The 23,939-nt window shown below is 39.6% G+C and overlaps 1 protein-coding gene across 1 annotated transcript in view; it reads right to left on the minus strand.

The window, feature by feature from the left end:
• LOC117424061 (low-density lipoprotein receptor-related protein 3-like) overlaps positions 1-23,939 on the minus strand; it is a 44,216-nt gene that overhangs the window by 1,554 nt on the left and 18,723 nt on the right. The window contains exons 4-7 of the mRNA XM_034040088.3: positions 12,700-12,905; positions 7,865-8,951; positions 5,667-5,799; positions 1-3,485 (exon numbers count right to left, since the gene is read on the minus strand). The exon at positions 1-3,485 is cut by the window's left edge and continues 1,554 nt beyond it. Of these exons, the coding sequence (XP_033895979.2) occupies positions 2,676-3,485; positions 5,667-5,799; positions 7,865-8,951; positions 12,700-12,905 (2,236 nt within the window). The 3' untranslated portion in view covers positions 1-2,675. The remainder of the gene's footprint in view (positions 3,486-5,666; positions 5,800-7,864; positions 8,952-12,699; positions 12,906-23,939) is intronic.

Here is a 23,939-nt window from a genome sequence, read left to right on the forward strand (position 1 = left end):
TGTGCAATATGCAGATGATGCAATTTAAAAACAGAACTAGTCCTAAATTGTTTTCAGCAGCAGTAGCAGTACCTGTTGGGAATGTGACTGCAATACACTGTACATCACATTCGGTGGCACAATTAAATCGTTGCACTCAAAAAAAAAATTATGTACTGTACATACATCCACACTTACAGAAATGAATGCCCTGAATTATTTTTTGTTTGTTTTTTTTGTTTTGTTCATTTTTCAATATAATTTTATTATACAAATCATTCTCTTAAGTCTTTACACATTAGACTGAAGCTTAATGATAAAAAACTGCTTGATCGTAATTGATTCTCTGTGGCAGTGTAGTTCTAGTCTGAAAATATGAATTCCATTTGTTTGTTTTTTTACAAAGCTAAACTAAAAATAATTCAATATTTTGAATGGTTTATTGTGAAACAAAGCTGAACACTGCTTGACATTCATAAAAATAACAAAGCTGTAAAAACAAAAAATGACACCCACTAACAACTCCTGAATCAATCTCATGTGAAATGACAGACCAGCTGCACAGTAGGAGTTTGCTGCATGCAGATCTATTTAACAGCAAGGAGGTGCTATTTTACCATCAACAGAATAGGTTTTCCCTTGCCTGCAGGCTAGTAAGGGACATGGTGCAAAGTTATTAGCTAGAACAAAATAGAATTAAAAACAGTATTTATAAATTACTTATTTTTTTTATCATAACTGATACCTTTTGATTAAAAACTAAGTCACCTATAATGTCATCTATAAAAAAAAAAAAAAAACACAACAACAACAACATCATAATCATCATTTGGCCAATGATTAGCATTCTATATTAAAAAGTTTTCACTGCAAAACTGTGCCAGTCTAAAAATAATATTACCTCGCTGGCAACATATGATATGTGGTTGAATAAAGTAAAGTATTTGAAGTTTTAGAATGTATATATACACATAGGGAGTCACTTCTGTGTTAAGATTATTAATTCAATAATAATAATAATAATTTCAGATTTTACAAATTAAATAGCTTCAGTTGCATGAGTAAACAGCTCCCAAGAAAAAAAGCAGTTATTATAATCAAAGCAAGGATGGCAGCATTTGTTTTGTACTTCTGTTTTGACAGAAAATGATGCAGTAAATGCTCTTGTGCAGTAATTTTACAGTGGTCAAGGTTACTGGCCTATATAACCTGCAGTGTTTATATAACTTACTGCAGATATGAAGTAAGTACAGCAAATGTTCTCTGAGATACGCTGTTTTGACAGAGATGGCAGCAGCTTTTTTAAAAATACTGCTACAATAAAGTGCATTTTTATTGCACGATACACATAATAATCCCTAAAGTACCACAACAGTGTAGATGGGAAACGGTTTGTAAGACATGTCCCCTTTTCACGGATTCTTATTTAACCTAAAATTGAAAAACTGCTTAAAACTATCAATTTGAAATTGTCGCTAGTTTATGAAGTAATCCACAGTTTTTTATCTAGAGAAAAATCCCCCTCACTCATCCCAGTCATTCTTTGATTTCTTCTTTCTGTGTCAGTCCAAACACATGCAGTTGTTACTTAGGACTACTTTGCTTTTTATAGTTCCTGATTGCACCACCAAATAAACCTGGTTTTAGTGGGTATTAACACAGTGCTCAGTTGTCTATTTGGGACCCCATTGCACTGTCATCAGAATCGCTTCGGCTGAAATGTTAATAACGGGGCAAGCCAGGTCTTCAGAATACCATTTCAGTGCAGTGTCTTCACTCCATTTATGTGCCACAGAATCGGGGGGCAAGCGCCGTTCGCACTTGCACACGCATTTGCGCTGTGATCAGAATACAGCCCTAAGAGTTCTTGTTTATAGACAGTAAGAGATGAAGATGTTTGTGTTGTGTCTTTTCCTTGAGAAACTATATAAAACAGGTAGTAAATGAAAAAAAATATTTAAATCAATGATTTTTTATTTTAAAAAATCAAGTGATTTAAAATCGACTATGTAAATCAGCCAACCCTGACTGTACAAAATGCAAAAAAACTACATTGTAGATCTCCCTTTGAATGTAAGCATCAATCTCTCTTTTCTACTTTCACCTGAAGAGGAGACCTTTGAGGTCTTGAAAACTTCATTGTTTAGTTAGTCCAATAAAATGTATCACAACTTCTCTTTGTCAATCATCTCTGCGCTAATATGCCTACCATTTCATCTATCAATGAATATATTGTAAAACATGTTGGCCGCAAATCATGTATTTCAAATTTGAACAGTGTTATACATTTTGAGGTCAACCTATGAGTGCTACTGACCCATCTCAGCCTTGTACTGTATATAACTGTAAATACAGCCAAGCTGCACCAATATCCCTTTAAGTCCACCTGACCAAACGAGTTTATATATTCAAAAAACTCTTTTTCATCATCTTAGTAACTATGAAAAGGACTGTTGAAGCTGCCTCAATCATTTCAGGTGAGATTCTGTAGCAGGTTGTGAGTGATCATGGAGGACTCTTGAAATACAATTCCCTTTGGAGTGAAACAGGAGGGAGAGGGGAACGACAACAAACACAAAAAAAAATAAATAAACTACTGTCACACACAAAATATATGGCAAACAGATTTGGCATGAAAGAAATTGTCTTGTCCCAAGAGAAGCTGAAATGCTTTTTAAAATACATTTTTAAAAAAATCAGCAAACGAGAAGGGACTCATCATCGTCACTGGCGTGCTGGCTGTCGCAAGACAGCACAGCCGCTTCTTGTATTGGCACTTCCACAGAGTGGCACCTTTGACTTACATTCTGGCTTCCCGTGAGCTCCTCCTGCTTGGGGTCTGGGTGGCAGACACGGCTTTGGCAGGGTTGGTCCAGAGCAGGAGGCTCACTCCTGGGGTGAGAGTATCGACGCAGCTCCACACCGCGGAGGTTAGCAGCCAGACCCTGCACCTCTTTCCGAGAGAGCTTCCGTTTGTAGGAGCTACTGTTCCTCGTGGGCGCTGATCCTTCGCGTCTGTTTGAGTTGCCGCTACCCGTATCAGGGGCTTCTATACGTCCAGACAGGGGATCATTGTGGACACCAGCTGCCCCTGCACAGAAGTCACGGCTTACCTCCTCACCAGGAGTCTGGTCCCAAGCCTCATCTGTGCTGGACTGAGAGGAGAGATCCACAGGGGAGTGTTCCAGGGGCTGGTGGTCCCTGTGGAAAGCGCCAGGCTGGCAGGAGGCCTCAGACTCAGCCTCCAGGTCCAGTCCCCGGGCTGTGGAGGAGGGAGTGTGTCCGCCGCCACCCCCCACCGCCTGGTAGCTGTGGATGCCCCCGCTGAGGGAGGTGTGGGAGGTGCTGGGGGGAGTCAGCAGTGGAATCTGCCCCCGGACCCGAGCCCCGCGTTGGAATAGCCGGCTCCACAGCCGCCCCAGTCTCCTCCGGGAGGAAGCTCGCCTTGAAGAGTGCCGTCGGATCTGCCGCCGCATCGCCGTCCTGATGTTCTGCAAGACTGAGGCCTGCAGATTGAAGAATGAAACACACAAACTTGAATAGCTCGGTAGAGCTGATTTTACGAGACAACAACAGAACAAAGCCTACTGTCAGTCTCACAAGTTACTTAATAAGCTGTACACAGCATGTAATGCTGACCAATGTCCACGTATTTCACCTGTGACCTCATGGCTGTGACCTTCTGTATCTTGTACTTGATTTTACTCTTAAAGGTACCCGTATTCATGTTTTTTGTAATTGCTCTTCTTTGAAATCATTCTTATTCATTTATTGTACTTACTACTTGCTCTTAACAGAATTTACTCTTGTAACCATGTATTTTTAAGTTTAACTGCTCTTAGATGTAATTGCTCTCAAACGTAATTAATATATTTTTTATTTTCTCTCATTTGAATTTGCTCTTATTTACTACTAATTTTATTGCATTTTATAACTGCTCTTATCTGTAATTTTGTAATGTGATACTTTGTAACAACTGTAAAATCACCCTGGATAAAGACATCTGTTAATAAAAAAATAAATAAATATATATATATAAATAAATAAATAAATAAATAAATAAATAAAACGCATGAAAGGCGAGTGAATTCGCCTGCTGCGCCACGTGCCCACTTGGATTTTGGCCCAGTGCGTTACGGTTATTTCCAGACAGCGTTGAGTAGAAGATGGCTCTAGTCTACCAAAAGTAATGTTATGGGTTTTCTGGGAATCTGATTGGTTACGAACATTCTAAATATTTGAAAGTTCATTTTAGCTGTTTAACCTCCTGACTTCCTGCTTGGTAAAAATTGCACTTTTACATTGTTCTGTGAAAATCTTTGTTGAAGTGTTTTACAGTCACCAAATTGTTCATCATAATCTGGAAAAAAACACTGATTTATAACTGGGTGTTGTGTCAGTTTCATAAACAGCACTATTAAATCCTGAACGCTCACATGGATGAACATAACAAATTACATTGTAAGAAATGTGTGTTTTATGCATTTATATAGGAGTTATACTGACTGGACTGGAAACGCATATGACGTGAAATTAAATTTTACACATGCCTCTTAAATCTCAAAAGATTTCAACTTCACAACGAGATTAAAAACGGGACTCCACATGGCCACACTTGAAAAATCTATAATCTACTATAATTATTTCCCTTGCCAGGTTAAACAAGAGAAGTCATGTCTAGCATGCAATTCTTCAAAAGGAGCTTGAAAGTGGATTCTGGGAAGTAGGATTAAAAAAACACAAATCAAATTTACAGTAATGTCTTTTAGAAGGTTTATAAAGGCTTAATGCAATTTCACAAAATACATTTAGAAACTATTACGTAGCATTTCTGCTTTGTGCTTCGGGATTTGCAATAGAAAATACCTTTTCACTCACAGCAGCAAAAAAAAGATACATATGCTTAAATTGGGAACAAAACAATAAATGACATCACCAGGCAATAAGGTTTTGCGAAGACGCTGTCTGCAAATCATACTCCTGGGATCCATACAAATCAATCCAAAGCGACATCTACTAATGGGTTATAGTTGTTAAGTTTACAAACAGGCAATATTTCTAAGTGCAACTCTGCTGAAGCTATTTTTAAGCCGTTTACTCCCAGCTAAAATACGTCACGTTCCTAATTCTAACCAAATCAATGACCTACCTTCTGCACTACAGTTGTACAAATGAAATGTGGGTTTGAATTTTGAGCCAGGTGTAACAGCAGGCTAATTCATAAGTTTCTCATGCTTTTGACCACGAGACCACTGGTGCTGACCTGAACCCACAGTGGACATTAGTCCACATCACAGTCCTGCACAATTGACAGTCCCTGGTTGAGAGGCACAGGACCGAACTGCAGAGGGTGTTCAGGCCAGGAGGGAGGTACGTTTGCTGCCAAGTTTACCTCACTCAAACTCCTTACTTAGTGGCAACAAAATTTCTACCAGTCTAGGCAGTAACCATTGCCCAATAGTTCTGTATTGATATGAAAATGTAAAGGCTCATCCAAATCCATTGCCATTATCTATTCAGTAATAACATTTAGTAGGGTAATCAGGTTAAAAATGTTTTATTCCGATCTGTCTCATTAACTGGAGTATATGTTGCTGGCTTTTTTTTTTTTTTTTTTGTTTTGTTTTTTTAAATTATGAATACTTTTTTTATTTGTGAATTGAAATGAAACATGTAGTCAGTTATACCTGAGATGGGTTATAAACAGGAAAGTCCTCAACAGGGGGTATAAGGCCTTGAGCAATCAGCTGACCATAAGAGGGAGGGGCCTCTCTCCTCACAAACTCTGCCTCCAGTCGGGTCATCTGGGTTTCGAAAGCCCTACACAGACAGAGAAAGAATGGGTACCTCAAGGACTTTAATTTAGATGAGAGGTAACTTGTCAGGGAACTTGTCTTCAATTTTACGTCTTTTCAGTGTACACCCAAGAAAAGTTTCCTGGATTGAGGACATTTACTTACATTTTCTTTATATATATATATATATATATATATATATATATATATATATACAGACGTGCTCAAATTTGTTGGTACCCTTACAGCTCATTGAAATAATGCTTCATTCCTCCTCAAAAGTGATGAAATTAAAAGCTATTTTATCATGTATACTTGCATGCCTTTGCTATGTCATAGAATAAAGCAAAGAAGCTGTGAAAAGAGATGAATTATTGCTTATTCTACAAAGATATTCTAAAATGGCCTGGACACATTTGTTGGTACCCCTTAGAAAAGATAATAAATAATTGGATTATAGTGATATTTCAAACTATTTAGTTTCTTTAATTAGTATCACACATGTCTCCAATCTTGTAATCAGTCATTCAGCCTATTTAAATGGAGAAAAGTAGTCACTGTGCTGTTTGGTATCATTGTGTGCACCACACTGAACATGGACCAGAGAAAGCAAAGGAGAGAGTTGTCTGAGGAGATCAGAAAGAAAATAATAGACAAGCATGGTAAAGGTAAAGGCTACAAGACCATCTCCAAGCAGCTTGATGTTCCTGTGACAACAGTTGCAAATATTATTAAGAAGTTTAAGGTCCATGGAACTGTAGCCAACCTCCCTGGGCGCGGCCGCAAGAGGAAAATTGACCCCAGATTGAACAGAAGGACAGTGCGAATGGTAGAAAAAGAACCAAGGACAACTGCCAAAGAGATACAAGCTGAACTCCAAGGTGAAGGTACGTCAGTTTCTGATCGCACCATCCGTAGCTTTTTGAGCGAAAGTGGGCTCCATGGAAGAAGACCCAGGAGGACTCCACTTTTGAAAGAAAAACATAAAAAAGCCAGACTGGAATTTGCTAAAATGCATATTGACAAGCCACAATCCTTCTGGGAGAATGTCCTTTGGACAGATGAGTCAAAACTGGAGCTTTTTGGCAAGTCACATCAGCTCTATGTTCACAGACGAAAAAATGAAGCTTTCAAAGAAAAGCACACCATACCTACAGTGAAACATGGAGGAGGCTCGGTTATGTTTTGGGGCTGCTTTGCTGCGCCTGGCACAGGGTGCCTTGAATCTGTGCAGGGCACAATGAAATCAAGACTATCAAGGCATTCTGGAGCGAAACGTACTGCCCAGTGTCAGAAAGCTCTGTCTCAGTCGCAGGTCATGGGTCCTCCAACAGGATAATGACCCAAAACACACAGCTAAAAGCACCCAAGAATGGATAAGAACAAAACATTGGACTATTCTGAAGTGGCCTTCTATGAGTCCTGATTTGAATCCTATCGAACATCTATGGAAAGAGCTGAAACTTGCAGTCTGGAGAAGGCACCCTTCAAACCTGAGACAGCTGGAGCAGTTTGCTCAGGAAGAGTGGGCCAAACTACCTGTTAACAGGTGCAGAAGTCTCATTGAGAGCTACAGAAAACGTTTGATTGCAGTGATTGCCTCAAAAGGTTGTGCAACAAAATATTAGGTTAGCGGTCCCATCATTTTTGTCCATGCCATTTTCATTTGTTTTCTTATATACAATATTATGTTGAATAAAAAATCAAAAGCAAAGTCTGATTTCTATTAAATATGGAATAAACAATGGTGGATGCCAATTACTTTTGTCAGTTTCAAGTTATTTCAGAGAAAATTGTGCATTCTTCGTTTTTTGTGGAGGGGTACCAACAAATTTGAGCACGTCTGTATATATATATATAATTATTTTTTTTAAAAGGAAGGTTTGTTTTAAAAAACTTGAACCAAATTACCAAGTAATAAAATGCTAGGTCACTATAACAATTCCAGCTGATTCTCTTCTTTGAAAATTAACATTTATACTTATATATATATATATATATATATATATATAAAGTTTCTTCACTCAGTGTATACATCTGAGACATCAGTGTATTCTGTAGGTAACTCGATGCACAGTCTGAGTGCTTACCTGTATTCTCTGGTTCTCAGGGAGTATAGTTTAAAGGCGCACCCCAGGGCGATGACTAGCAGCAGCCCGCAGATAAGGCTGCCAATGAGCGCTGCGGTGATCACCTTCCTGGGCACCGCCACCAGGCAGTTGTGCTCGTCGCTGCCGTCTTGGCAGTCCTCCTGCCCATCGCAGCGCCAAGTCTCGAAGATGCACAGGTTGGTGCCGCAGTGGAAGTTGCCTGGCTGGCAGGTGAAGCAGTTCTTCTCGTCCGAGCTGTCGGGGCAGTTCTTCTGGTTGTTGCAGCGGTCCGGGCCCGCATAGCACATCCCGCTGTTGCCCTCGCAGGGGTACTCGCCCTTTTGGCAAGCAGGGCAGTTCTCCTCGTCCTTGCCGTTGGGGCAGTGCCACCAGCCGTCACAGCGCTGGTGATCGGCGAAGCAGCCCTCATCGCTGCCGCAGGGGTGCTCCCAGGGGAAGCAGTAACCTTTGACCTGGTAGGTGGCATTGAAGCCGTGGCCCGCGCTCTTGGGCTTGGCGTGGTACAGGACCGTGAGCTGCCCCTTGGAGGATTCTACGCTGGCTGAACGCCGGTTGTTGTGATAGGTTAGAGTCTGCAGCAGCTTGTCGCTGCGCTCTCTCATGCCATCGTACACCCGAATGTAGTCGCTGTACCCCAGCTGGAGGTCGAGCTGGAGGATGATGTGCCGCGGGTCTTGCGTGTCCACGTACCAGGTGCAGCGCAGGTCCGATCCGCTGTGGTTGCGCCGGAAGAAATCTGGAGAGGCGAAGGAGCCGTAGAAGTTCCCCAGCCGCTTCCCGCAGGACGTGTCGGGGCAGTCCTCCTCGTCCGAGCCGTCCCTGCAGTCTTTGTTGGAGTTGCAGCGCAGGCTGTTGGATAAGCACTGGGTGGAGTGGACTCCGGTGCACTGGAAGGTCCCCGAGGGGCACATGGTGGTTTGGGGCTCAGTTGGAGGGGGTGCGCAGCTCTTTTCATCGGTGTTGTCCCCACACTCGTCCATCGTGTTGCACTTCCAGGCACTGGGAATGCACTTGCCGTTCCCGCAAAGGAATTCATCGGTCTGGCAGCTGCTTTGGCCTTGTTTACCTGGTTTAAAAAGAAAGAAAGAAAGAAAGAAAGAAAGAAAGAAAGAAAGAAAGAAAGAAAGAAAGAAAGAAAGAAAGAAAGTCATTAAAATGAATGTCCCCCAAAATTAGAGCTATCAGTATGACAAGTTTCATCCCAATTGGATAAGCTGTTTTTCAGATGGAAAAGTGTAAATTGAGACTGTATCCCCATTGCCAGGGATCTCGTCCCCTGTGGAGGATAGAAGAGCTTTCAGTATCAAGGAAGAGTAGATCATGACCCACAGTAAGTATAGAGGCCTGTCTTCACTTGCTGTAATTTGGCATAAAGATGTCATAACCATGGCCCTTTCTATCTTAATACCATTACCACTGATCGCCTTTTCTTTGTCTTGAAAATCTTTTGTTTTGTTATTGTTAGTTTTCATTCAGGATATTTCTCAAGTTCTGCAACATAAAAGATTAACAGTTTTATCTGCTGCTTCCTTATCACTTTCTGTTCAGATTGTCAGCCAATCTCCAATCTGGTCATGCAACCTACATTACATTAATAAGGTGCCTGGAACGAGCAATTTAAGCAAATGTTTTGAAAAAGCATCTTCTGAAGTGTTGCTGCAGAATATATAATGTTTTTTCATCAAAATAGACATTTGTCATGATCTGTCTCTTCTAACCCCCAGAATGTGAGGCTTCAAGGCATCAAAAAATCATTGCCTCATTGCCTCATCTACCGAGCTTCATTCTGTATGGGATCAATTAATGGCAACATATTCCCCAGCTCATTATGCACTGTTAGATTACCGTACATGGTGCGTTGGCTACATACCTCAATGTTGTTCATACCATTAAAACGTTTGTTTTATACCACACAACAATCCTGCTTTGTTCCTTGCCAATACTGGGTGACTACAGAATGCTGAGCAAACAAACAAATGTTAGCTAATTGATTTTAGTACATAAACTGAGAAGGAAAAAAGATAACTAAAAGGAATTCCCAAACTCTGCACATCGTTCTTCATTGATCTGCAAGCTAGTGAGACAAGCTGCTGCCGTTTTATTGAGGGGTGCAAACTGCAAGCAAGAGATAAAAGCTGATCAAAATGTTTGTATCATTTGTTTTCTCTTTACGAATTCACTCTTGTTTTCTGTGAATTGTAAAATGCAGATGCAGGCACCAAAAGCTATAAATATACGATCAAAAGGAATGATTTAGCATGGTGTGCACAACACCACCATCAGAAACATGATCTATCGCTGGAGATCTATTTTTATTTTGACAAATGTGCTTTAATGGACAATCTACGCAGTGAAACGATTTTATTCAATTTACTTCACAGGCGGCGGAGGCTGCCAGCATATCACTTACAGCCGAACACCTTCTGATTGATCCGTTAACCACTTTTTCTAAATCAGAGGTTCTCAACTTGGGGTCCTCATCTTAAAAATGTGTAAAACTAGATATATATTAAAGAAAGGGTTATCTTGCTGTTGTGGTAAGAGACAACACTTACAAAGACGACATGCATTACACATTTACTTTCAATGTAGTACAGTTTCTTTCTTGTTTGTGATTTGTCTTTTCCTCAATTTTCAGTCAGGCGGTCCCTATTCAAAATTGTCTAGGGGAAACAACTGGCTTGGTTAATGACAGGAAAGAAGCTATTGAAGATGTGGGGACAATTTCACCCTCCTAACAAAAATGTTTCCTATAACATGTGTTTCTTTCAAAACTGCACACTGGAGACCTATATGGGAGGACAGGACCAGATTAATTTTTTTTTTTGCTACACTTTTTGAAAATATACAGACATGCTCGCATTTCCAAATGTTTGCAGTTTTGTTTTCTATTTTCTATTTCCTTAATAGTCTTATAATCATTCCTCTTTTGATCAATTTGAAAGAAAAAAGTGAAACAATTAAAACAATTAAATAATAACAATTAAATAATAATAATAATAATAATAATAATAATAATAATAATAATAATAATAATAATAATAGCTCAAATAATCCAACACATAAAAGCAATTCACACAGAACACAAACTAGTAGTAGCCCCAGTATTAAAATCTCATCAATCTGAAACTGATTTTACATTAGCCCTAACAAACATGATTAATCTGTAACATATCTTTTGTATTTCCTACAGGTGTGTCATCTGCAGGAAAAGTTGTGCTGTTCACTTTAGAGACACTCCCGGATGAAAGTGTCAAGTGAGGCAACATTACAGAACAATTCGATCCTATCATATTTACTTTACTTTGCATGACAGAAGCATATCCTTAGTGATTATTCTAATCTTAACATTTTTGTGTCTTTCCGTGTTTCCATGATAAGAAACCTTGGCATGCTGTCGGAAATCCCTTTGGAATCTCACAGGACTCCTAGGTCCTATTCTGAGGTAGTGTATAAATATATGTTTTTGTCCTGACCCAATAACGGAGTCCATTCTTCAGCTCGACAAACAATCCAGGACTAAAAGGGTTAAAAAAAATAAATAAACAGGTTGTCAGAGTGTAACCAATGAGGAATAAGGTACATTACAACACTAGTTCCTTTATTGCAGTTTTGACTGTAATCCTGTCAGATGCTGGTAGTATTTCAGTTACATGTGACATTTAGAATAGCGATGTAGTTAATGCAGCCGCAGCTGTAAAAAGTTCATCACCAAGACGATATGTATTTTTTGTACACAACTGACAGACAGCCTCCATATGTGTACCCCCAGATTATGACACACTCAATAACTTGGTTCTGAAGAATGTCCTAAAAAGCGGAACAAGAAACTTCAAATTACCACCAGCAGAATGGTAATGTATTATAAATTTGTATGTTCACCCTCATCACATCCCTTGTGAAATGCAAGTGTTCAACCTGTATTTTTAGAGTTAGAATCTCGCCAACACTGTCGCAAAACAAATTCATTTATTCAAACACAACATTTCCGATGGTTCTCATATGAGAACTGCCATTTTTGTATTTAACCCTGAATATAAGCCTTTTAAATGTATACAAATTCAACCCAGTGGCATTATTGGTATGAGCTTCAAAGTCCTCTTGGCAACTGTGGCAGGGCAAAAGCCCTACCGAGGTACAGGGTTGTATATGTGGGAAACACACGTGGGAATGTGTCAGGAGCCATCAATTGAATAAATGTTTAAATAATTCATTAAGGTTCCAGCCAGAGGTGTATAAATAAGGTGTAATGGTTAGTGATGGGAAGAATTAATGTTGGTGAAGGTATGTGTTTTGTGTTCTGCGCTGTACTGTATTTACGTCGGTGTCCGTGTTTGTTTACGTTCGTGAGTGTTTTGAATAACCTTTTGTTTTGGCCCTTGTGCCCATGTTTTGTTAAATGTGTTTTTATTCAGGAGTTTCTGTCCACGTTATTTTTGTTTGTTTATAATTAAATGTGCGCACCAGGGCTTACAAACCTTCATTCTCTGCATCTGATTACAACAGCCTGGCTAGTGATGCCATCCTTACCACAGCAACCTAATGCACTTACAGGAATGCACCCTTACCATAGAAGATAGTTACCCGTACCTTATAGATAACCAATTTCGATATTCAAAACGAGTCAGAAATGACAAATTAGGAATGCAACAAATAGCATTGTTAATGGAATCTTCTGGACAACCCAGCCCTGTAGAAATAGTTTATTAGAACAAGCAGGACTCAGCACTGGCCTGGCACTGAACTCACCCAGCCCCTCGCAATCCGGAGGTAGCTGATGTTAATAAATTTGGCTCTCTGCTGTGCCTCCTCACCTCTGATGTAGGAGAGTCTGAATCCCTGAGCCTGCCCAGAGCTGGCGGTGTCGGAGTGAAAGAATATCCAGACGTGGTCCCGTGTGGAGATGAAGGGCGGGGGGATGACAGAGCCGCACACCCTGTACTCTCTCTTCGAGGCTGGGCCCATCAGGAGCCAATCTGAAGCACATTTCCGAGACTCTTCTACGTCAAAGTTCCTAAAACTGGGAAGCAGATGAAACACAGCCTAGTGGTTAGTGCTGGGAAGAACATGGGTTTTAAAATTCAAACGAACGTCTTTCATCTATACGCAGTGCCACCCACAGGCTTTGGCATCACCCAGGTGTGGGACATGTTCTCTTGTAATACTGTACACTGGGTCCCTTGATGGCCGAACGAATGTCAGAGTTTACTGAAGCATCATTGCAGGTCAAGTTCACCCCACATTGCTTCACTTGTACCTCAACGAAGATGACTATTTCTAAGATGATTACACACCGTGCTAGAATTGTGCACAGTCACCATCCAAATGAGCAGGACTTTGATACTGATTTTATATTTATATATTTAAATTTGTCGTTTATTTTTACCTCAGTTTTTTCTGCCCAATTTGAAATGCACAATTGGAATGTTATCTCACTGCTGCAACCCCAGTGCTTTTAATATGTGACCCACTAGGTACCCCATATCATTTTTATATTTTGTGTGCTCATAATTTGATAACCTTCCGGCAAACACCTACTCTGTTTAATGAAAAGTTGAAGTGCACATATGCAGACCAAGGTGCTACTGAAAGTAGACTTTTGCACCGTTCAATACTAAACCTTCTTTCAAAAATACAAACCACCATTAGTACTATTTTCACTACAGAGACTTCCTTCATTTTAACCCATTTCTCTCAATGCTTTGCAACCACAAGTCTAAAATATTATCCAAAATAGCAAATACACGAGTCAGGCCACCAGTGCAAAATAGGTTGTTTCAGCCAGTGCGCTCATTGTTCAAGAGCAGAACACCTTGTCTTCCAAAACAAAAACATCACAGAAAACAGATTGAACACTGTTTATCTAGAAGGTGCCGCTTTTAAAAATGTAAGTCTAGAATAATGAAAGAGCATTGAGATGAAAATACACAACAAGGAAAGAGTCACAATGGTTTTAAAGAACTCACAATAGTTTGCAAGTAAGGTAACCACATAAAGTGAAATATATATTTTTTTATATATATATATTCCTTGTAGGTATTAATGGGAAGTTGAAAAGGGTTAATTTTACAAGACTGAACACGCTTGCATAGCTGCTATGGCACAGCACTGCATCAGCCTGCAATGCAGTGGGACAGGGTCTTTATCTATCTCCCTACATGGAGCACAGCTACAAGTAGGGAGATAGAGGGAAATATTACTAGTATGGCTTTGTTTAACTGCCTCTGTCCAGCTGTTAGCTGGCTCTACAGTGGGCTAGTTTCAAAGGTTAGGTTAATGTTCTTGCAGAACAAACAAACATTTATGTTTGTCTTTCTTGAAATGTGGTATTATTATAAAATGTAATAATGTGTATTGTGGTTATTGTGATATTATCGAATTATCAGTTATCGTCCCAACACTAGTAGACAGTTTTTTGTATATTGCCTTAGAATGAATATGGAATAGAATTATAGGGCAAACAGCAGTCATGACCTTTTACATCCATTCATGAGGAATCAGCGAGGTAGCATTGTAAACAGATATACATTAATGTTGTATTATTATTTACACAAATGTTAAACAAAAAGATAAGAGGCAGTTAAAATGAAGAAAAAGAAAGAATAAAACATGTCCTTTCAGCTGATAAGGACGCTGTAATTCTGAATAGTGAAACGGTGACAAGTCCTCTCCACTCATTACCACAGTACCAGTGGAGGCAGATTAACTTTACTGCAAGCCAAGCCAGTTTACCTTTTGTCCAGTAAATGCCTGTGAATTCCCAGTCTCACATGAGCTTTTATCATTCCACTGTAAACACAGAAAGGATTTCCCTGAAGGCTTGTTCTGAGGTAGTTCAGTAGGAGCTGACAGGTACGATTACAAGGCAGGTATGATCATAAACATGGATTACAGGCATTACAAACCATTCTTGGCTGTATCTGCTCACAGCCTAGAACAAGATGAACCCTGCTGGGCATTCATGTAAAGTACTAAGCTGGAGCCTTTCCCTTGCTGGTATGCTGTAGGACCTAGCTCTCTCCTGCAGCTGTTCTGATAGTCTGGGTGCCTGCATTCATGCAGTAGGACAAGGGTCATTTACAAAAGTACATTTACTGTGGATGTATAGTAAATATCTGGCAGGTGTGAAATTTCATAGAATGACATACAGGAATACCAGACTGTGACAGGGATGACAGAGGTTGAGACTCAAGAGACAGTTTGAAAGTTCAAAAATAAAGTTTTTAATACGTAAAAATACAAAATAAACCGGCACGAGGGCCAAACAAAAAGGTTTCTAAGACACAAACAATCAACACAAAAACAAAACTTACAAAAATACGGCTTCCAGGCTGGGCATTGCCTTCACTGGTTTGCAAAAACAAACAGAAAAACAGCACACACAAAAACACCTTCTTCCTCTCCGTCTAGAACTCTCTCCCCCAAATGGGAGGCTGAGGCCTCCTTTTATGCCAAGTGGCTGAGTGCTTAATTGAATAATTAATTGGTTGGTTGCTCCCACCTGACGCAATCAACCTGGGCAGGGAGGAGAACTTAACTCCATCCCTGCCAGTATTTCCAAAGGCAGAGCCCTGCTCTGCCACACAGACCTTAAATGAAACCCTTCAAATCAGGCATACCTAAGTTTTATATAGGTCGCCATCGCTGATACCACATAATTCCCACCTGCTAATCCCCCACTAAATATTGTATGACAGAAACAAACTGACAGTCAGAAGTATTACATCACAGCGACTGCCCATAACAGAGCTATGACATCACCGCGAGGGACATTACAGCGACGACCGTTACAGCGCTACGACATCACCGCGAGGAACATTACAGCGACGACCATTAAAGCGCTACGACATCACCGCAAGGAACATTACAGCGACGACCATTAAAGCGACTGCCCATAACAGCGCTACGACATCACCGCGAGGGACATTACAGCAACGACCATTACAGTGACTGCACATTACAGCAACTGCCCATTACAGCGATACGACATCACCGCGAGGGACATTACAGCGACGACCATTACAGTGACTGCACATTACAGCGCTACGACATCACCGCGAGGGACATTATAGCGACGACCATTACAGCGACGACCATTAAAGCGCTACGACATCACCGTGAGGAACATTACAGCGACAACCATTACAGCGCTACGACATCACCGCGAGGAACATTACAGCGACGACCATTACAGTGACTGCACATAACAGCGCTATGACATCACCGTGCCAAACTACAATTCAATTCCTAGAAGATTCTGCAAAGCTCACAAAAACGTCACTTACCAGGAACTCTGACACACGACGCAGATATATCTATATGTCAGAGATATTTACATCCCCTAATATTTTTGAATTGTCAAAGGCGCAAGCTTGATCCAATTCTTCCAGTAACAGCGTGAGACTTGCAGCTCTTCCCCATTCCCCTGTATCTGAGGTCCGAGCAGAAGCTTTTATTATTATTATTATTATTATTATTATTATTAAATTGTGCATTCATATCTTTATTTGAGTGAGTCTTCCACCCTCATAGTCTCAGCATATATTGCAATTGGCCAATATCCACAGTTGTTTGTCAAAGGTATCCCAATGTATGCTTCTGTTGCACACATTAAATGGTGATTTCTTGTTTTTTTAAATATATTTATTCAGGGCTACAAGAGCACAACACAAACAAAGCAGTACATAACTGTAACAAGTTGAACTGACAGTTTTTGTTTCGGAATATTTTTTTGTTTATATATTAGAAAACAGAAGAATAGGGGTATTTTAGGAATGTACCATCTACATATATTCAACATTAATTTCAGGCTGTTACACTTCCATAAAATTAGGGTTTGTAAACTTTGGATGACCACTGTATACGCACACACACACACACACGGTATAAATCTATTCTCTAGCAGCTTACAGGATTACATTGGTAATACAGGTACCCTGCCAAACAGGCAAACAAACGTTTATAAATATTGTGGCAGCTATGGACAAAAGAAACACACCAAAAGCAGTTTTGGGGACAAAATAGCGGTAACAACAACCTCACATCCAGTCTTTCAAGGTGCAGGGTAGAAATATTTTAAAGTTAAACAAACATAGTACCCACACACTTATATATTATGCTCCAAGGTGTTCATATTTTTTATACCCAAGATTAATGTTTTGATCTGAAAGAGATCTTCATCAAACCTGGTATGCATTATACCTGGTATGCATTACTGCTTTACAATTGTGCAATCCGAGTCTCACTGACACTGCTAAGTCACATTAAAACCTGCATACTGAGAGGGGCAGGGGGAGCTCCTGGTAAGTGATGTGTTTGTGAGCTTCGCAGAGTCTTCTGGGAATTGAATTGTAGTTTGGCGCAGTGATGTTATAGCGCTATTATGGGCAATGGCTGTAATGGTCGGCGCGGTAATGTCCCTCGCGTTGATGTCTGCGCAGTCTTGGACTCGCTGTGATGTCGTGACACATCAAAGGACAGAGATACACCATTGTTTAGGCAGATGCAGGAAAGCACAGTGTTCGCTTTTAAACATGTTGGCATATATATGGTAAATGGCTAATAAATGGAAGAACAATGAAACCCTGCTGAAGCAATGCAAGTGTCACAAAACACACAAATCTATCTCCAGAGGATTTATACCCTGGAAGGGATGGATTAAAAAATAAAAAGATTTGGTTTAGTAAGGTAAACTAATCAATTTACTTTTCTAAATATCTCTGAGCACAGACCCTTGTAATTAGTGTTAAAAACCATCCAACTGGTATCTGAACAGTAAACACTTCTATTAACCCACAAAAAAAAACACACACAAAAAAAAAAAGAATTTAAGAGCTCCTCTCACTACTTAAGCTTTTCACTTCTTGATATTAACCTTAAATCCCACCTCCTGCCAATTTAACCACTTTACTACTACAGTATTTATTTGTGTATTTATTTATTTTCAATCCCTGCCTTCTCATACCTTGGTGTGAGCTAAAACTATTTGTCAGCACTGTCCGAAATACACATGGCATTGTAACAGGCTATATCAGAAGGCTTTTACTGATAGGGTTTCTGAATGGTTACAATACATTCCAAATGTATTCAACAATTTCATTCTTCCATTGAATTTAAAGCCATGCCCCCATTAGCCCCTTATACAGAAGGCCACAATTTCTACATTGTAAAAATTGATCTTTTGCTTCCTTTGTTATCTTATCAGCCTAATCAGGACGCACTGATGATAGCACGTTTTCACATTTGCATCGCCAAGCAAATTCTGTCCGATTAAATTACAATTTGTTGACACTTATGTAATATTTCTGGTTTCCTGTTTAATGAACCAGAATTCGCACTGACACTCCCATTGCAATAACCAATAACAATAACTCATATATTGGAAGAAGTTATATGACATTTTTAATTCCTATCATTGAAATGCTGTATCAATTTGGTATCACAGCCTCATTTTCTAGGTATTTTGATGCACAGGATGTACTACAAATCCTTCCTGCTCCTCTTCTGGCTTTACATATTGTTTTTAGGAACTGTGACTGGATACACCACGCCCCTGTGTTTATTAGTAGTATTTTTATTATTATTATTATTATTATTATTATTATTATTATTATTATTATTATTATTAAATGTATTTGTGTTATTATTTTAATAATAATAATCTTTATTTCATATAGCGCCTTTCATAAAGGATTATCACAAACTGCTTAAAGCAAGGGAAGACAACTAAAGATACAAACTAACAACATTAAAAAAATCAAGAAAATAAAAACAACAAAGAATCTAAAAGAATGCCAATTTAAATAGATTTAAAAACAGACAGGGACTCAGAAACTCGAATCTCGAGCGGGAGTGAGTTCCACAGCCTTGGTGCACAGGACGAGAAAGCGCCATCCCCCAACTGTTCACAGCTTGGTTAAGGGAACAGTTCAAAGACCAGCAATGGCGGACCGTACAGCGCAATCAGGAGTGTAATTTGACAGCAGGTCTGAGATATAAGGGGGAGAAATTCCCCTATTGGCCTTAAAAGTCAACAATAAAATTTGAGCGGCAACCAGTGTAGAGATTTTAATACAGGGGTTATATGTTCACTGGAGCAGGACCTGGTTAAACAACCTAGCTGCTGAATTTTGGACATGCTGGAGTTTTTGGACAGTATTCTTTGACACACCAGCAAGTAGGGCATTGCAATAATCAAGTCTGGAAGAAACAAAAGCATGTACAAGTTTTCCTGCAGCAGACATTGACATTCTAGTTAAATCAATTGGCAGTGGGGGGCTCCCGAGTGGCGCATCCAGTAAAGGCGCTCCGCACGGAGTGCAGGATATGCCCCATAGCCTGGAGATTGCAAGTTTGAATCCAGGCTATGTCACAGCCGACCGTGACCGTGAGTTCCTAGGGGGCGGTGCACAACTGGTCGAGCGCTGCCCAGGTAGGGAGGGCTTAGGTCAGCAGGGGAATCCACGGCTCACCGCGCATCAGCGACCCCTGTGGCCGATAGGGGCCTGTGGTTCTGCAGTGGAGCTGTCAGATCTGTGTTGTCCTCTGGCACTATAGGTCTGGTGGCATCGCTGTGGATCCGCAGTGCGAAAAATGATGGCTTGGCAGGAGCACGTTTCGGAGGACGCATGCTCCAGCCGCTGTTTCTCGAGTCGGCGGGGGGGTTGCAAGCGGTGAGCCGAGGATACACATAATAATTGGGCATACTAAATTGGGGAGAAAACGGGGATAAAAAAAATTGGCAACGACTAAATTTATAAAACTAAATAAATAAATAAATCAATTGGCGGTGTGGCAGGGCGAAAGCTCTGCCGAAGTACAGGGATGTGTGTGTGTAGGGAATATTGGGTGGAAGGGAGGAAGTTAAAATCCTCCCTGCAAAAACACATGTGGGAATGTGGCTGGAGACGTCAAAATGAATAAATGTTTAAATGATTAATTAAGGCTCCAGCCACGGGTGTATAAATAAGGTGGCTCTCGGGTGGTGATATAGTTAGTGTGTTAGAGGTAATGTTGGTGTTAGAGGTATGTGGGGAGTGTTTTTTATAGTCCTTTTATTTTGGCCCTTGCGCCTGTTATTTTGTGAATGTGTTTTGGTTATTATTTATAAATAAAGAAAGAGAGCATTTGCGACTCAGCCGCAGTACTGCCTGTATTTCCCAGTCTGTGACGTCACCGCCAAGCCATCCGTGACAGGAACTCATACATATCTATTAAATAATGTATTGCATTCGTATGTTCCCATATGCTCTAGTTTGCCTCAAAGCATGCAGACTTGAATAATATACATCAACATGGTTATCATAATGCATTTATTTAAAAAGGTACAATTATTTTTATTGGAATACTATAACCAATAAAATGGTACAGTGGTTAGCGTGTCATGTGAAGCTAATATTTCCTACTTTGTATTCATTGTTTAATGCAAGGGCCATCTTTAAATAATATTGTCTTTTAATATTTATCACGTCTCGTAATGCTAAACAACATACTGAAGACTGAAGTAGTTTAGAGATGGCTCTCACATTAACATAAATGGATGCAAGTTGAACAAAATGAGCAAAATTGCACAAGTTGGTCTACATACAGGATTCAGTACACATGGGCAAAAACAGACAAATTAATTTCTGCAAATATACCTTATGGCAATTTTATAGAGCCTTATAGTCAAAAATACATCTTTTATGTCAATTGATATAAAAAATAAATCATGGGACACATGTCTTCAGATCTACAGACAACAATCAAAGTACTATTTTCTAGATTTATATACAAAATATATACTATTTGTTATCTTGTATATTGAGTTTTTCAGAAATATCAATTTTCAAACCAGCTGGTGGGCCTTACAGACACTTTGAAAGTTTTTGCTTTGCAAACTTTGTATAGATTTCAGACATTGCTCGTACCACCGCTGAAACTGGCTCTCTGAACTATAAGAACTGTCACAGTGCTAACTCAGGTACATTTACATCTTAGCAGGAGCTCAAGTAATGAGACACAGCTCTGGTTTAATCTCCAGTTTGCAATCTGATTAAACTACGCTAGAGGAAAAGAGCTCATTTGTTTTGCATTGCGGGTCACAGCAGCTGTTCAGCTACACAGTATGGTTATCAAACCCCCGGAATGTGTTATGAAGCCTTGAACGTCAGGGGAAACCTTTCCTCATTGATGTGTGGTTGAGCTACTCAAAACATGCAATAATCTGTACAGATTTTTCTATCTACACCCGAGTGCCTGCCTTTATTTATTTATTTATTTTTTCCATGTGATGGTGATGAATAGGCTGCTCTGAAGTGGCTGGGAGTGTTTGCCGCTAAATCAGACAATATCATCTCATCACAGAATAGCTTTATTAGCAGTGCAGGACAGGCAGCTTTGTGTTTCCATGCCACCATCAAAAGAACCATTATACAGTAAAACCTTGATTGAGGAAAAAGGCCACCTCACAATTAAGTGCACTTTTTTTGAGAACCCTGGTTTGCTTATATTGTTGGCTTTATCGTCCTCTCGTGCAAACTGCATGAGATGATATCTCATATACAAGAAGAGACACCCTACACACCAACATATTCACTTATTGTATCAGTCATTATACCTTTAAAGTACTTTTTAAAATAGATGCAAAGCGCAGCAGTGTGTTCTTCTTGCATAACTCATTCTGGGTTTAAACGTTGGGGACATGGTAAAATGAAGAGGTATTATTATCTTTGTGGGCTGATGAGTTAATACAGAAGCAGTGGGAAGCAATATGAAGAATTGCTTTGACTTCATGTCAGCCCCTTTGAAAGCCCCAGGGAGAAATTACAGTCAATGTGGTTACAATTTAGGAATCTATAATTGTCTTCCTGTTGTGTCATACCGACCAAGTGAAGAACACAGTGAGGCACAAAATCAAACACACTGACACATTGTTTTTTTTTTTTTTTTTTTCGGGGGGTGGGGGTTTGCGTTTGACTGGGTAACCGGCAATTTTCATCTGGATTGTTTAAATATTTTAAATTGTATTTGGAAACCTGTTCAACCAGCGACAGTAAACAGCTTCTATCAAAAGGACTGAAACCAATTTGCAATGGGAGATACAGCTTATATACATAACCATGTCTGGGACGCCATTAGTTAACAAACTAACAGTCAAGTGAGGGGGAATCCCAGTTACACAAAAGTATGTGCTAAATATTGTTTCCTATTGTTTTATAATATCATATAACGGGACATTTTGGGTGGTATTAAATTCGGCGGACTTGCTACCTAGGGGGGACTGACGCTTTTTGAAATGCCGTTTTTCACTTAGCACAGGTCACAAAGAAAAATGCCACACGTGTTTGCATTTATACTTTTAATTTCAAAAACATTCTAATGCATGTTTACTTAATGAAATCTGTCTGCTAAAACAGTTTCTCATTTACAGTAACTCATTGTAACATCGTTATCGTACAATGTCAATGCAGCAAATTGGAGAACAACAAAGGTGGCCTTCTAAAAATCAGTTGCATTATTTATCGTTCTTACATGGCACTTCATTTTAAGGTGCCGGTAATTGGAAATGATTACTAACTGTAGTAAACTTTAACGATGGGAATTTATGCATTTGCTGACTCTCGGTTTTAAAACATAGCTATGGTTCTGTGGCGGAGTGTCCCGCCCCTTTGTTTATTTATTTATTATGATTTGTTTATTACGGCGAAAGCCGATTTTGTTATTTGTTATTTATAATTTAAAACCCAGTGAGGATAAGTGGCTGATCGGCTACTGATTATTTAACTAGCTGACAGTCACGCATCCTTACTAAACGAGTGCAGACTGTGGCCGAGGGGTAATAAGATAATTAACAGCTAGTTAACCCCTCGGCCAGAGTATAAGAACCTGCAGCTGTCCGTGCTGCGGTAGGGGGGAGAGTGTACAGAGGAGAGTACAGAAGAGTGGAAAACAAGAGCGGAAAACAATTGCTAGATTTAAAAGATATTTGTTTCTGTTTATTTGTTTGGCCAACGTGCCCTTTTGTTTTGTAGTGTTTTGTTGTTTGTTTAAATCTTTTGTTTTGTTTTATTATTTAATAAAACGCTGAGCGCCGTTGCGTTCAGCTTCACCATCGCCATCCATTGCATGTATTTACTGGTACTTCCTGGTCCGTGACGTCACCACGCCACTCAACAGCTGCTCGGTCACAGGTTCACTATGGACAGTATTATTTATTATTATTATTATTATTATTATTTATTTATGGGTCATTCCACGCCAACTCAACCAGAAAAGGGACATTTCGTTGCCCGTCCGTCTCAGATTTTCCTAGAAAAATTCAGCTGGTGGTTTTCAGACACGCCGAGTTCAGAAATGATAGCCATTATTTTTTTTTAAATATCCCCTTCGACCTGTGACCTTGCAAAGGTCAACCTAAAGTGAGTGAATTTTTCTAGGAAAATCTGAGACGGACGGGCAACGGCCCTGGTTGAGTTGGCATGGAATGCCCCTTATTTATTAGCAGACGCCCTTATCCAGGGCGACTTACAGTTGTTACAAAATATCACATTACAGATAACAGCAATTATAAAATACAATAAAGTCAGCAGTAAATAAGAGCAAATACAAATAAGAGAAAATAAAAAATACAGTAAATAATTCCGTTTGAGAGCGATTTCACCTAAGAACAGTCAAACTTTTAGTAAAGATATTTGCTTGTAAGAGTAAATTCCATTAAGAGCAAGTACCAAATACAATAAATGGAGAAGAACAATTTCAAATAAATAATAATAATTGCTACGTGTGAAAACTTTAACAATAAAGCCAAAACGAAAATGCTTTAAAATGTGCTTCGAAATAAATTCTGATTAACAGATGAGCAAGCACTGGCAAAATCAGCTCAGTTTTATACAGTGCAGAACTAATTTATTTTAACATGTTGTTATGTTGTTTATGGACTTTGTGAAACCTGCACTGTGGGTGCCTTAATAGTAGTAACAATAACAATCCAAAGACATTGTGTTACAGACTTTCTAACAAGTCTGGCATAAACAATTTTGGCTGCTACTTAATTAACCCCTTGTGAAAAAAAAAA

This window comes from Acipenser ruthenus, chromosome 19 (assembly GCF_902713425.1).
Source record: "Acipenser ruthenus chromosome 19, fAciRut3.2 maternal haplotype, whole genome shotgun sequence".
Taxonomy (NCBI): Eukaryota; Metazoa; Chordata; class Actinopteri; order Acipenseriformes; family Acipenseridae; genus Acipenser; species Acipenser ruthenus.